We start from the raw sequence: 13,590 nt of genomic DNA, 5'->3' as shown, positions 1-13,590 counted from the left end.
GCCTCGGGAGCTGTCGGCCTATAAAAGCGGGCGCCGGGGCCCACGCGCTGCTGGCGTTCCTGACCTCCGAGTCTCCTGCGGTACCGGTGTCAGCTCGCTCCCGTCATGGCGCCCAGGAAGTTCTTCGTGGGGGGCAACTGGAAGATGAACGGCGACAAGAAGAGCCTGGGCGAGCTCATCCACACGCTGAACGGCGCCAAGCTCTCCGCCGACACCGGTGAGGGCGCCGCCGCACGTAGCGCACGTTCCGCGCCGCGCCGCACGTCCCGCGCGGTGGCCGGGGCCCGGGCCTGGGTCCGGGGCGGGGGAGCGGCAAATGTCAGAGGGTGGCGGGAACCTAAATATAACCCGGCGGCGGGGCTAAATATACCCGCGAAACCGGATCCGGGGCCGCGGACCTCGGCCTTGCCCCGACCTCGCCCGGGGGGCTCCGGGTCTCTCGACCGGGAGCCCACCCCCCGCCTCGCCGGCATATCCACGCGTAACCTGATGCCGCCGCCCTTTCCCCCCGGTTCACCCAGGCCCGGGCAGCAGGGCGGGATTCTCACCCGCTGGGCCCTTTCCAAGGGACCCCTGTGAACCGGTCGAGGGGCCTGGCCGTCGGCCCGATGTCACCCCTCTGCCCGGCTTCCTGCCTGCCGTTGAGTTCATCCGATAGCGGGGATGTTCCTGCTGCAGGGGGTCCCCCAAATGTCAGGGTGGGCAGGCTGGGCCTTCCCGGGAGTGGGGGAGGGGAATAGGGATGACCTCTTGGGGTGAGGTGGCTGGGTTTCTGCCCTTTGCCTGTCTCAAGGGTAACCCTCTTCTCTGCCTTCCAGAGGTGGTTTGCGGAGCCCCCTCCATCTACCTTGACTTTGCCCGTCAGAAGCTTGATGCCAAGATCGGAGTTGCGGCACAGAACTGTTACAAGGTACCAAAGGGTGCTTTCACAGGAGAGATCAGGTGAGCCCAAAGAGAAAAGAGTAAAGCTGAGGTGCCTCTGGGACATGGATTTCTTCCAGAGGTGCGAGTCATCTCCTTTCTCCTCAGCCCAGCAATGATCAAAGATATTGGAGCTGCATGGGTGATCCTGGGCCACTCTGAGCGAAGGCATGTTTTTGGCGAGTCTGATGAGGTGGGTGACGCTGGGATGGAGAGATGGTCCAGCTCCGTTGTGCCTGTGAAGGCTGGAGGGGCAAGCAGTTAAAATATGACTACAGGAGTAGGTCTGACTATCGGTTGTCTTGTTTCTTTTCAATTCCCAGTTGATTGGGCAGAAGGTGGCTCATGCTCTAGCGGAAGGCCTTGGAGTCATTGCCTGCATTGGAGAGAAGCTGGATGAGAGAGAAGCTGGCATAACTGAGAAGGTGGTTTTTGAACAGACCAAGGCCATTGCTGGTAAGAGAAGAAAAGAGGCATTTTTTTCTGCTTTAGGCATTTGTGAAGAAATGGCCATAATGGCCTTAACTGGAAGGCTATAGTGGCCATCCTGGCCATCCTGTAAGGCTTGCAGATATGTTGCTGTAAATGTTCAGACACAATATTAAGACGATCATGTTAATAAAAAGCCTGCGTGTTCCAGAAAGCTTTCCAGCTCTACCCTTCCCAGCATGGGATGCTATGCTTACCTGTACCTTTCCCCCCCTCCCCAGATAACGTGAAGGACTGGAGTAAAGTGGTTCTTGCCTATGAGCCGGTTTGGGCTATTGGAACTGGTAAAACTGCCACTCCACAACAGGTATGTGCAGGGGAAAGGTGGCTCACTAAATGGCCAGTTGACCCTTTCCACTCAAGAGATCTCCTTGAAGATTCTCTCTAAAGACTAAAGATTGAGAGAATCCCTAAACATTCCCTCGAAGAGGAAAGGAATTGTATGCAGCGTATGTATTGCTTGGCCCTCAGTGGGACTCCTTCTGTTCCGTTGCAGGCTCAGGAGGTTCATGAGAAGCTGAGGGGCTGGCTGAAAAGCCATGTGTCTGATGCTGTTGCTCAGTCAACTAGGATCATCTATGGAGGTAAATGAATCTGAAGCTGCTTTCCAGAGCAGGAAGCGCTTAGTTCCTCTGCTTATTGCTGCAACATGCTCTGCTGATGAAGAAACTTGAGGTTGTCAGAGCATGAAGAACCACCTACTAGCTTGTTCCAGTAAATGGCAGACAGTTTTACTGTCTGCAGGCTAAGATGTGGCTAGTCCTATATTTGTGCCCTGGCCTCATTTTCTAGACCTGGCCACATCTGATCTTAAAATACCGTTCCCTCCTTAGGTTCAGTCACTGGCAGCAACTGTAAGGAGCTGGCATCTCAACATGATGTGGATGGCTTCCTTGTTGGTGGAGCTTCTCTCAAGCCAGAGTTTGTGGATATCATTAATGCCAAGCACTGAAGCAGCCTGTGAGGAGCAGTCCCTTGTGGTTCAGAGAAGAGGAGAAAAAAAAAAAAAAAAAGGAAGCAAGAAGGGACCTTTCATTGCACATGTTTCAGTACAGAGGCCTCCTCTGAGGCTCCCCCCCTCCACAGTCATTGTTCTAGCTGTGCTGCTAACCCCCACCACCATGTTGGAGTTCTGTAAGTGGGAGCCTGTCTCAGCAGAGTCTTGACAGCCTCCTCTCTGGACTGGCAAAATCCCGGTTGCCTGTTGACCTTAAGAGCCCACAGTCAGCCTGGCCAGTGCCTCCCCTTTCTCTGCATTGCTGTGGGGAGAGGTGGCTGTTGGTGCTAGGGGAAGGAAAAAGGCACTACAGTCTCTTGCATCCTTCAGCTCCATCAGCAAGCAGCCTGTCAGCTTAGACCCTTGTGAGATGTCATACCTCACCTGTGTCCCATACTGAACAATAAATGAAAAAAAGAAAAAGCAAAGGTGTGTCCTGGATCTTATTCTGAAGCAGCTGGGGACAAGCAGTGTACAGAATTTACTACTTCTGGAGGTGGCTGTTGCAGAGAGGGTAGTGTGGGTTTTGTGGACCTCTTTTTGAGGATCCATCATTGTCCCAGTAGGTATTGCACAGGTTCACCCTGCACCTCACTGTCATAGGTTTCACCTGCAGCATGCCCTGAGCATCTTTCTTCTGTCATGTTACTGCTCTTCTTTGGGCCCGTGGTGATTTGTGTGCGTCTTTTTCCATGTGTGTCTCTGTTCCAGTAGCTGTTGCAGCACCTGGCTGTCCCACTAGTAAGCTGATCTTTCCAGGCAGGCTTGGTAATGCGCTGATCCCTGCTCCGTCTGTGAGGTCAGTAATTGACTTTGCTGCTCAGAAAATGTGGAGCAGAGCAGCTCCCTCTTCATGCAGGGAAGGTTTTTAGGGCATGTGCTGAGGCTGTGCTTGCTGCATGCATTCAGCTCTGTGCTGATGGGTAGGAAAGCAAGATGAGATGTCACGTCCCAGCTGCTGCACCAGCTAGGAGTTTTTTTTAGGAAGGGAAAAAGGAAATGCCTCAGAAGGCGGAGCTTAGCTGTGTTGCAGTTGGTCCTTGGGAGGCTGCGGGCAGTGCTCTGGTATGGAGCAGACGTGCGAAGTCTGTTAATGGGCACCTGAGAGATCCTCTCCTGTTTCATGTTTCTGGTCTGCGGCTGTTTTTGCAGTTACAGCAGGTTCCTCCCCTGGCACCCCAGCGTTGCCCGAGGGGTGAGAGGCCAGAGCGGAGAGGGACCAAGGAGGAGAAAAATCTTAGGACACCCGCCAGTGCTGCAGGTTCTCCTGAAGTGCTGCTGAAGGGGCTCCTCCCACGGGGAGAGGAGAGCCCCCGGCCCTTCAGGGGCCACCTGCTGCCCGGCTGCGAGCAGAAATCGAGGCCGGGGCTGGGGCCTGGGCGGGGGCCGGGCAACCGCCGCTGCGGCGGGCGGTGCTGGCGCGCCCCCTGGCGGCCGCGGAGCGCTCCGGCCGGGCGGGGCCGGGCCGCGCTGAAATGGCGGTGAGCGCGGCCGTGGGTCAGAGGTGGGCAGCCAGTGTCACGGGGGGAGCACGGGGCGGTGGGCCCCAGGCGTGGGAGCGCGACTGCTGGGAGGCGGTGGTGCTGGAGGGAAGCCCATCGCGCAGGGAAGGAGGGGACGGTAGCGTGGAGCTGACAGACGCTGGCTCTCGGTGCCTGCAGGCTGGTGCGTCAAGGAGGATGCTTCAAAGGTTAAAAAAAAAAAAACAAAAAAAACCCACAACCCCCAAAATCATGAAAACTCTGCGGTTTCGACAGCCAGAGTAAGTGCTTCAGCGAGGCTGCTGGGACATGACCTTGGTTTGGTGCCTCAGGACACTGGGGTTAGCTGGACCAGAGCCTTGGCAGGGCCACAGACTGTGCCCAAGGCTGTGGGAGCAGGTAGCCAGGATGGCTCGCAGGGACTGGCCGCGGGCTGCCACGCCATTGTCGGGTCCTGCTCCTGCACACAGAGCTAGGCAAGAGCCCAGGAGAGTGACCTACATAGAGAAAAACAGATGGGAGCCGAGCATTGGCCTTGCTGCTTTGAGGAGAATACAGAAGCATGAAAGCATTCATTTAATGAGGAATAAACTCATGGAAAATAATTTCTGCATCAGCAGGAATGCCAGATCTTGTTTTTCTTCTTTTTGTCTGCTTTCTGGCAGGACCACAGCTCTGTGGAGTGGAGATGCTGCCAGATCCTCACTGTAAATTGCAGTGGTCTGATCTTAAAACAGGTTGCTATTGGGGAAAAATGTGTTGTGCCAGATGTGACAGCCCAAGAGAGGCTGCCTTGGCTCCATGTCCTCAACCCCAACCAGTAGCCAGCCTGAGCTTGTATTTTCAGTGGGAACCCACACACAAATACACATATATACCACATACCTACATACATATATATATATGTGTGGCTGGCCACACAGAACATTCATATGAACACACAGTGCCAGCGGCCTCATGCCACACCTCCTCTGGCTGAGCAGGATAGAGGTGCACTACTGAGGTTATGCATATATATTTTTATATATATACACACACGTACAATGTGGTTCCCTCCAACCTCTGGGCTCAGTCTCCCCAGTTGATGGCCCCCAGGCATAGCAGCCCTCAAGGCCACAGCCCCACTGCAGTTGCTGGTACACACTTGTTTCCCCACAAATCACACAGATTACCCCCTTTGGTTCCTGCCCTAAACATATCCTAGTGAGTCCTGTGCAATCCCCAAACGCTTTTCCCCTGCATCCCATTGTATGTCCCACACTCCTGAAGGCAGCAACCCTCCCCACACTGCCCAGCCCTAAAGGTGCTCTGGGGCTGAGGCTCCCTGGGACAGCCCTGCAAGGGGCCCGGACAGGGCGTCCCTTCCTTCAAGTCCATAATTTGGATTCTCATCTGCCATCGTGCCCTTGTGCCCCTCTGGGCCTTTTGTGGGCTGTTGGCTCCTGGGATGGGCCTGGGAGCAGCTCAGCAGGGTGCTGTTTAGGCTCCCCCTCTTGTGTCATCTCCCTGCGCTCCTTTGTGGGTGTGCAGACGGGCTTTTGTCACATAACTTCCTTAATGATCAGTATAGTTAGGTTTGGGGTCTTTTTTTTTTAATATATATAACCTAAATAAAATTTCTCTCTTAGGGCTTTAGGTTTCCTTGTATAATTTCTCTTGTTTCTTGCAAGTTCTTTGGTCAGCTAGAAACAAGGCAATTGAGCGGTATGTTCCTGTTGCAAGACCATATAAAACATGTGCACAGAGGCACACACGACTTCCACCAGCCCGTTCTTCAGCATAAAGGGACGGGGACAGGAAGAAAAGCATGTTGTTGCTTTTCCTCCAGCACCGACTTGCTGAAGGGCTCCTTAAAGCCTTAGAAAGCCAAGGCAAGAGGAGCTGGAGTGCTTTATGTATAGAGGGTGTTTTTGCAGGGGATATAGTGAACAACAACATCATATGCAGGTTAATGACCAGGGAGTGAATTCAGAAGGGGTGAGCATAGCATGTGGAAGAGGTCAGAACTGGGGAGTCAAATGGGAGGAGGCAGGGGACACGGGCAGCAGCTTGCCACGCAGCCCTGAGCGCAGAGGGGTGCTTTGCAGGAGGGGTGACAGCTGGCACATGCACTGCAAGAGGGTGAGACTCATGTCTGACAATTGTGGGTCCAGCTCAGCTCGGACCAGCTTATCTAACACTGACGTTGCCTGGGGGCTGCGAAGGAGCAAAGTGCACCAGAGGGAAAAGGAGCAGGGCCTTGGACTTTGGTACTAACCGCAAAACACTGGTGGCTGGCAGCTCTGAGCAGAGTTCCGGGGTGGTAAACACCCAGCTCTGCTCGGCAGCTGACCGGGGCACAGCCATCCACCTGCCCACAGGTGCCAAAGCTGGGCAGGCACTGATGGCATCTGCCGGGCACCGGCAGTCTCAGCCCTCCTCAGCTCCCCAGGGACACTGTACCCCAAAAGTCACTTCCTTTCCTCAGAGATGTTAATCACCTGAGTGACTACCACCCCGTGCAGCCTGGCCTAACTTCAGAGCTGGCCCCGCTTTGAGCTGGAGGGTCAGACAGGACAACCTCCAGTGGTCCCTTCCCACCAAAGTGATCCTTCGATTCTCTGGATACGCTCCTAAGAATTGCAGATGTCACTCAGCTAGGAAGGGCCAGGAGCGCTTGGGAAGGTCGAGTAAGATCACAAAATCCTTCTGACGAAGGAGAGACATGCTCTGATATTTCCATGTGGAATTTAATACCAAAAATGACAAGCCATTGCAGCTGGAGCAGCAAACTAACACAAGCGGTCAGCTGGGAGGAGTATTGTCAGTGGGATGATGAAAAGAAAAACCACAGGGAGCTTGGATGGCCAGCAAACCACAAACCAGCAGCACCCACGCTACTGCAGGCAATCGAGCATTAGCAGCGGGATGCACTAACCGCAACGCTGCTGGTGAAAGACGAGCGGTCTCTTTTTGTGGGGGTTTACTCAGAGCTGGCCAGACTTTGGATCTCATATTTGCCTCATTGTAGGGAGTGGAAAGGCCTAGAGTTGGGGGAGAAGGGCAACGTCGGTAAGAGAAGGCCCATCCCTGGCCAAGTCCAGAGGACGCGGCCTGCACATCCCAGGCTCAGGCCCAAGCTGCCTGCAGCGCCCTGCAACGCCGGCGCGGGAAGCAGCAAATCCCCGCCACACCCCCGCCCCGCCCCGCCGCTGTCGCTCAGCGCAGGTTGCTATGGCAACGCAGCCGGGCCCCGCCTCCCTCCCCCTCCGGTTTCCATGGCAGCGGGGCGCCGCGGCCCGGTCAGCCCAGGGTGGCGGCCGCCGCCGGGCCTGACGGAGCTGCCTCGGCGGGGGCTTGGGGATGGAGGGCGAGGAGCTGGAGGAGGAGGAGTACAGCCCTCAGGAGGAGGGAGAGGAGGAGGAGGAGAAGGAGAAGAAGGAGGAAGAAGAGGTGAGGGTGGAGGCCTCCCGCGCCCTCCGGCGCGGTTAGGCCAGCGCTGGCGTTGTGCTCTCTCATTCTCTCCCAGGTGCTGGCCCCGTGTCCTCTGACGGAGGAGACCCTGAAGGAGGGTCTCTCTCTCCTCTGCAAGATCGGCAATGGCCTGGCCCATACCTATGTGAAATTTGAAGCCAAACAGAAGTGAGTGTGCAACACCCACCCCAGGAGAAGGCCTCCTCCTCCCCCGGACATCTATGCTGTAAGGCCACTGCTGACCGGTCATGTTCTCTGGCTGTCTGGCTTCCACTTTGTGCCTCAGCATAGCTTTGTCCATCCTCAGCCCTGAGCTGTGGACTGCCACCACAGTAGCCATACGCACTGGTGGGAACATCAGTGACCCCCTAAACTGAGGGCAGCCTGTCCCTCCCTCTGGACAGTCATCTCCTAGGGGCACCTGAACAGAGTGACCTCCCCACAATCACTTCAAGAAATATCCATTAAGCATCTCTCCTGTTAACTGCTAAACTTTAAGGTACGCACTTGTAAATACGGTGCCACAATGGCCTGGGGACAGTTTGGAGCCTCAGCCCCATCAGTACACCCATATAACCCTAGACCTAACTAACAGACCTCATTAAGACTGTTTCTTTCAGCAGCCTCATGGGTATCTCAACCAGCTTTTTCCCGCTAGGAAAGTCCTCCCACCCAGTCCTTGGTGCTGCCACTACTGTCTAACAGACGCAGCTCCCAAGCTTACCTTCTTTTCTGCTCTGGTTCTGCCCTCTCCTGACACGTGCAGTTCAATGGGAATAAGTGCTCCCTGTACCAGGAAAGCAGATCCAGTCTTACCATTTGTTCCTGTTTACAGATTATTTGGCCTGTCCCTATTGCCTGCCTTTTTCCTCCTTCTCTCCAGCAAGGCTTCCTAGGACAGCAGGGAAGTGGCACAGGAGGATGCCCTCCCTCCAGTAGTGGCAAGGAGCAAACTGAAAGCTGGTAGCAGGGGGAAATATGAGAGATGTTTTATTCACATCCTCCCTCCCGCAGGAACTTGACAGACATCAGCCTCCTGGAGTGCTTTATTCACCTGCGGTATGTGGATTTGTCAGAGAACAAGCTGCAAGATTTGTCTCCACTGAGCAGCCTAACCCATCTGCTTTGGCTGAAGGTGGATGGGAATCTGCTTACCAGCGCCTACATGCAGGAGCTGCCCTACCTCCAGATCATCAGCTTTGCTCAGAACCGCATCAAGGATATGGAGGGCATTACTCACCCCCACTTAGCCAACCTCAGCCTGAAAGGTGATACAGACCACCTCTCTTCATTCTTGTGCCCACAGGATGCTCTTTTTGGGTGGGATTAACTCGTTGTTTCTTCCTCCTCTGGCACACAGGAAATAAAATCCAGACAGCGCTGGGCCTGAGTCATGGCCAGTTGTTCAGCCTGCAAATCCTGGAGCTGCGAGGAAACAAGCTAGAGAGCACAGCAGGGCTCAGTCTTCCCAAACTCAAGAACCTTTATCTGGTAAGGGATCAGCCAGCTTGGGGAGTGGGACAGAGCTGCTGCAGAGCCTGGCACCTCTGGTCAGTGGTGGAAGGCAGATGCCATGTCCTTCAAAGCAGGATAATTTTGGTGCTACCCTGTTCAGTTAAATCTTCTCAGCTCAAGAGAAGAACAGATTTCAGAGAGCTAAAGAGACAAAAACACTTCTTTGGGGTAGCTCCTTCTACGCTGTCTGCCCAGATGTTGCAAACGGAGTAGCCACTGACCAGTGATTTCTCTGCAGAGAGTGGAGGAGTTGGTGATGTTCAGTGCATCAGGTTCTTCTCTCCCAGCCTCCTGCAGGAGAGCAGTATTCCCTTCTGGCACTGTTAGGTAAGCCTGTATTCCGTCTGTCCCAGCACCCAGGTTTGCTCTGGGTGACAGGGGGAGGTGATGCTTCTGTCTCCTTTCTGATGGGCCTAATCAAATACTGGTTTAAAACCAGCACAAGTGTGTGATTCACACCTTCAGCTGCCAAAAAAGAAACTGATTGAACATCACAGTGAAACTAAGATAGGAGAAGCAATTTCCTAATATCATAAACAATTGCTTCGGGGAACATTTGCTGCTAAAGATGCAAGTGAAGAAAGTACATATGGCTTAGTCCCATGCATCGCACGGTGCTACAGCTTGCAAAGACTAGATAGATGTCCTGAGTCACTACCTCTTAAAAAGCAATTAAAGATGATAAAGGCTTTGGAAAGTTATGTGGCTTCTTTTCATCAAGACTCTGACAGAAAACACTGAGGAGGTTGCTTTCTGAGATTGCCTGTAATTTTCTGGTGGAAAACTGAGATTTTAGAACTAGATATGCTCAAAGAAGGGATGAAGTGGATAAGCCACTAGATACAATACAGCATTTCAAAGTTAAACCAGTCACTTTAGCAAATGATTGGAGGGAAGAAAACACAGCACCTATATTTAAAGAAGGTTCCTGGCATGATCAAGGGATTTCTGAGCTGCACATACAAAGCGGGCAAATTGCAAGACGTGATTGTTAAAACTAGAACAACTGACTCATGTCTCAGGAATCTTTGAGGATTGAATTTGTCTCCCATGTCTGCTTGCTCATTAAATAATTTTGGAGGGGGGGTTCTCCCAGTAGTGCTTTGCTTTCTGTGTAAAGATTTTGGTATTACTTGAGCCATGGGTAGGTGTAGCTGATGCCTCAAGAACAAGGTTCAAGAAAAAGAGTTAAATTTAAAGGAACTGAACCAAATTTGCTTACTGTATGACATAGTTGCAGATGAACTTCAGCATTAAAAAAGTTATACCTACTAGCAGGAAGACTACAAGCTGGCTGCGTACTGTGTGGCACTTAGATCAGTTTGAGGATCACTGCTGTCAGCAGGGCTGTGTTGGTTCCTGGTCATTGTGCAGCAGTGGTGACAAAGGCTAGCTAGAGCAAGGCCAGGTATGCAGGAAGGGGAGAGGTAGTCATGGGGAACATATCATAGTAGCTTTCCATAAGAAATGGTGGCATCCCGTCTATGTGAAGAACTAGTATCTAAGATAAGGTGATGATGTGATAATTTAATTAAAGGTGTCATATGGAATGCTATTTGATCTGGGGGGAAAATCCCCAACCCTGAAAAAAATCCATTCTGCATTGTCCTGTTAGTGCTTGCAGGGGCAGGGCTGTTAAAACTTTTCACTCTGAAGAAAGTGAGAGTGATGGGAAGTTACTTTTAATTTTACAGACCAGTGGTCTGTGAGCTCCCCACCCTGTTTCCCACACCAGCTCCTGATTTCCTCTGAGGTACAATGTACTAATCCTTCCTGATCATTAAATCTGTTCACACAACCTTCACCACGTCTCCGACTTTCCTCTTTTTGTCCTTGTGTCACCCTCTTTACTTGCCCAGCTGGTCCAGACCTCTCCTTGTCCAGTTTCCATCAGACTCTTCCTTTTCTACAAAATGTCCTTTTCCTGAGTAACCTTGTCCTAAACTTTTCCCTATCCCACCAGTTCAGCCTGTTCCCCTTTCATTAGTCTCAGGCATTGGCCACATCACTGCCTGAGTACCAACAAGGAACAGAGAGCACAAAGGCACCGTTTCCCATGCAGGTATCTGCATCCTGAGAGACTGCAGCCCTGAGCCACAATCACAAGCAGAGCCCTGCACAGCTCCGGGCTGGAGAACGTGGCAGGGAGGTTGTAGTTAGCAGGGATGTTCCAAACTTGGCTGCACAGGGCGGTGAGAAGCCTGACCTGGCGCTGGCGCTAGGGCTGCGGTGAGCGCGGGCTTGGGCAGGAGACCTCTACTGGTCTTTTTCAGCCATAATCCTGCTGTGAGACTACGGCTGACATTCAGAGCTTTGCGTTTCCCCATTGCATAACTCACATCACAGTGAAAGGAATGAAATTCCATGATGGGGAATTTTGAACTAATAGGACACATTCTTCCTGCTGTAAGGTTGTCAGATTTGTTGCAAGAAGGTGCACTTATGGATGGATAACAACAATTCTACTTGGAAAAGCTTAAAATGACACGAACAAACAACCCTCACTCCCCTGCAGCCTCTCTCAGGAACACTCAGCCTGCTTCTGCTCCTAGAGGAGTAGAAGAGGAGACTTCTTGGCAGTAGATTTCCCCTACAAGAGGAGCAGTTGACACTGGAAGATCCCTGGTCTATGTGACCAAGAGGAGCTGGTTATTTATCCTTTAACTACACTTGTTTCAGGCTCAGGCCCGTGCTTTCCCCTCCACGCTGTTGCTCTCTGAGGCCTTAGGGACGCAGATTCGGCTCTGCCATGGAAGGGGGTGCTGTGCTGGCAGTGGAGTATTCATCTGGGGTGGTTTTGTCTCAGTCACCAAGTGATGCTACAGGAAACACTTTTTCAGCAAACTTTTGGTCCTTGAATCTGAATGCTTAGAACCCATTTGAGCAAGACCCTGAGTAACCTGATTTAGCTTCAGAGAAGGCTGTGTTATGAGTGCTAGGGAGTCTGAAGGGTAGAAAGAACTTTACAGGCCAGAAATAACAGCTGTGCCCTCTCCTGTGTGTCCCCTTTTTCCTTCTCTCTTCCTGCCTCCCTGGTGCTCAGGCCCAGAATGCCATTCGAAGCCTTGAAGGCCTTGAGGGGCTAGGGCAGCTGACAACTCTGCACCTGCGTGACAACCAGCTTGGGACCCTGGATGGATTCTGTAGCAGCATGAAGTGCCTGCAGTACCTCAATCTACGGTGGGTCCTCCCTGCTCTGTGTCGGGACCAGAGACCCCTTCATCAGGCCCGTTTAGGTCTTTAGGATTTTCTGGTTCCTTTGGAAGTTGAAGATCTGATGGGGATGGGTTGATCTTTACCGTCCTTAACCGGTGTTCAGCACGCAGATGTCTAGAAGCATAACAGCCAGGGCTTTTCCTGGACTTCTCAGAAAAGATCTGCCTCTCCAGTCACTCTCACACCCCACCTCATACTTTTTATTCCTTGCTACAAATCCTTTGGATTCCTCTAAGCATGTTATCTCTGTCCTGGACATGACTGCAAGTGCCCTTTTTTTTTTTCGGCATTTGCCATACAGGGTAATGGTGATATCACACCATTCAACAGACTGTTAGAGCACAGAAAAATCCAGAGGAGATGTCCTTTTTGTCCCTCAGTCTGGGGACCTGCAGACAGATCTGGATCTTAGATCACAGGTCTGTGATCTACGGTCTACAGTCTATCATGCTGCTAAGTTTTGCTTTATCTGTCTTGTCAGCTTACTGTTCCGAGGGGATCTCATTGTCTGCACGTGTCTCTTTCCCCTGCCCTGCCTCCTTCCTCCTCTTCAGGAACAATGGGATCAGTAACCTTCAGGAGGTGGCAAAACTGCAGGTCCTCCCCATGCTGCAGGCCCTGGTGCTGTTGGACAACCCATGCTGTGATGAACCCAACTACCGGCTGGAGGTCCTGGTCCTGCTGCCACGCCTGCAACGCCTTGACAAGGAACCATTTGAGCAAGATGAGCAGGCAGAGGCAAACCAAATCCGTCAGAAAGGGCAGGAAGAACAAAAGGTGAGAACAACACAGTGAGAGGAAGAGAAGGAAGTGAAGAGAAGGAGAGAGGATCAAACATGCTGATCAAGCCTCTCCTCCTCCAGATTACATGAGGAGAAGGCTGAGGGAGGTCAGTCCCAAGGGCACAGGAGCCTGAAAGAGGCTGAGCTTCACAACCTGATTGTGATGGCAAGCATCACAACCCTACCGCCATTCCCAACCTCACTAGCAGAACTGAGTGGTGAAAGGCGAAAAGAAGTCAGCGTGGAGTCATTTAACTTCTCTCCCTTTCCTTCTTTAGGAAATGGAGGGATCTCTCCAGGGTGATGTGAACGAGTGACTCCAGGTTGGAGATGCCTTTCCCCACATGGGCAGCTGGGAAAGTGAGAGCTGCAGGTACCAGAGCTGCCTTCACCTCATTTTGCTCCTGGAGAAAAGAGGAGGGCTACCCACTCTGGTCGCAGAAGGTGCCCTGAGGTACTGCAGTGGTTTTGCAGTCGCTGCACTCATATGCTCTATTCTCAGTAAGCCCGAGGGGGAAAAGGGGAGAGTTACAGGTTCTGTGGTTCGATTTACATCTCCCAAAAAATCCTACAAGATTTTCTGATTTGAATAAAAATAATTAATGAGCCTGGAGTGACTGGAATTGTTTATCCTGCATGCCCACTCCTGTTCCCTGGCTCTCTCACCCTCGTCTGCCTATGTCTATCCCCTGTCTGTCTCTCTCTCTTTCTCTCTCCATCCTCTACGTGCTGTTTG

At 52.4% G+C, this 13,590-nt stretch overlaps 2 protein-coding genes across 2 annotated transcripts; both read left to right on the top strand.

Moving 5' to 3' along the window:
- Nucleotides 1-42: 42 nt before the first annotated feature.
- On the top strand, nucleotides 43-2,835 carry TPI1 (triosephosphate isomerase 1). The gene is made up of 7 exons (XM_086759739.1): nucleotides 43-217; nucleotides 819-942; nucleotides 1,030-1,114; nucleotides 1,245-1,377; nucleotides 1,632-1,717; nucleotides 1,907-1,994; nucleotides 2,244-2,835. The coding sequence occupies exons 1-7, from the start codon at nucleotides 106-108 to the stop codon at nucleotides 2,360-2,362; spliced, it is 747 nt and encodes a 248-aa protein (XP_086615865.1). The 5' UTR covers nucleotides 43-105; the 3' UTR covers nucleotides 2,363-2,835.
- Nucleotides 2,836-3,882: 1,047 nt separating this feature from the next.
- On the top strand, nucleotides 3,883-13,467 carry LRRC23 (leucine rich repeat containing 23). The gene is made up of 7 exons (XM_086749867.1): nucleotides 3,883-3,888; nucleotides 7,397-7,509; nucleotides 8,356-8,609; nucleotides 8,702-8,832; nucleotides 11,900-12,036; nucleotides 12,627-12,849; nucleotides 13,133-13,467. The coding sequence occupies exons 1-7, from the start codon at nucleotides 3,883-3,885 to the stop codon at nucleotides 13,169-13,171; spliced, it is 903 nt and encodes a 300-aa protein (XP_086605993.1). The 3' UTR covers nucleotides 13,172-13,467.
- The last annotated feature ends 123 nt before the right edge of the window (nucleotides 13,468-13,590 follow it).

Source organism: Chlamydotis macqueenii, chromosome 1 (assembly GCF_036417535.1).
Source record: "Chlamydotis macqueenii isolate bChlMac1 chromosome 1, bChlMac1.mat, whole genome shotgun sequence".
Lineage (NCBI taxonomy): Eukaryota > Metazoa > Chordata > Aves > Otidiformes > Otididae > Chlamydotis > Chlamydotis macqueenii.
This window is presented reverse-complemented; position numbering and strand designations above follow the sequence as displayed.

Coding starts and splice junctions, on each gene's coding strand:
- LRRC23 (XM_086749867.1), top strand. Junction 8,833..11,899: donor AACTCAAGAACCTTTATCTG/GTAAGGGATCAG, acceptor CCTGGTGCTCAG/GCCCAGAATGCCATTCGAAG. Junction 12,850..13,132: donor AAGGGCAGGAAGAACAAAAG/GTGAGAACAACA, acceptor TTCCTTCTTTAG/GAAATGGAGGGATCTCTCCA.
- TPI1 (XM_086759739.1), top strand. CDS start 106: ATGGCGCCCAGGAAGTTCTTCGTGGGGGGCAACTGGAAGATGAACGGC. Junction 218..818: donor CAAGCTCTCCGCCGACACCG/GTGAGGGCGCCG, acceptor TCTGCCTTCCAG/AGGTGGTTTGCGGAGCCCCC. Junction 1,995..2,243: donor AACTAGGATCATCTATGGAG/GTAAATGAATCT, acceptor TTCCCTCCTTAG/GTTCAGTCACTGGCAGCAAC.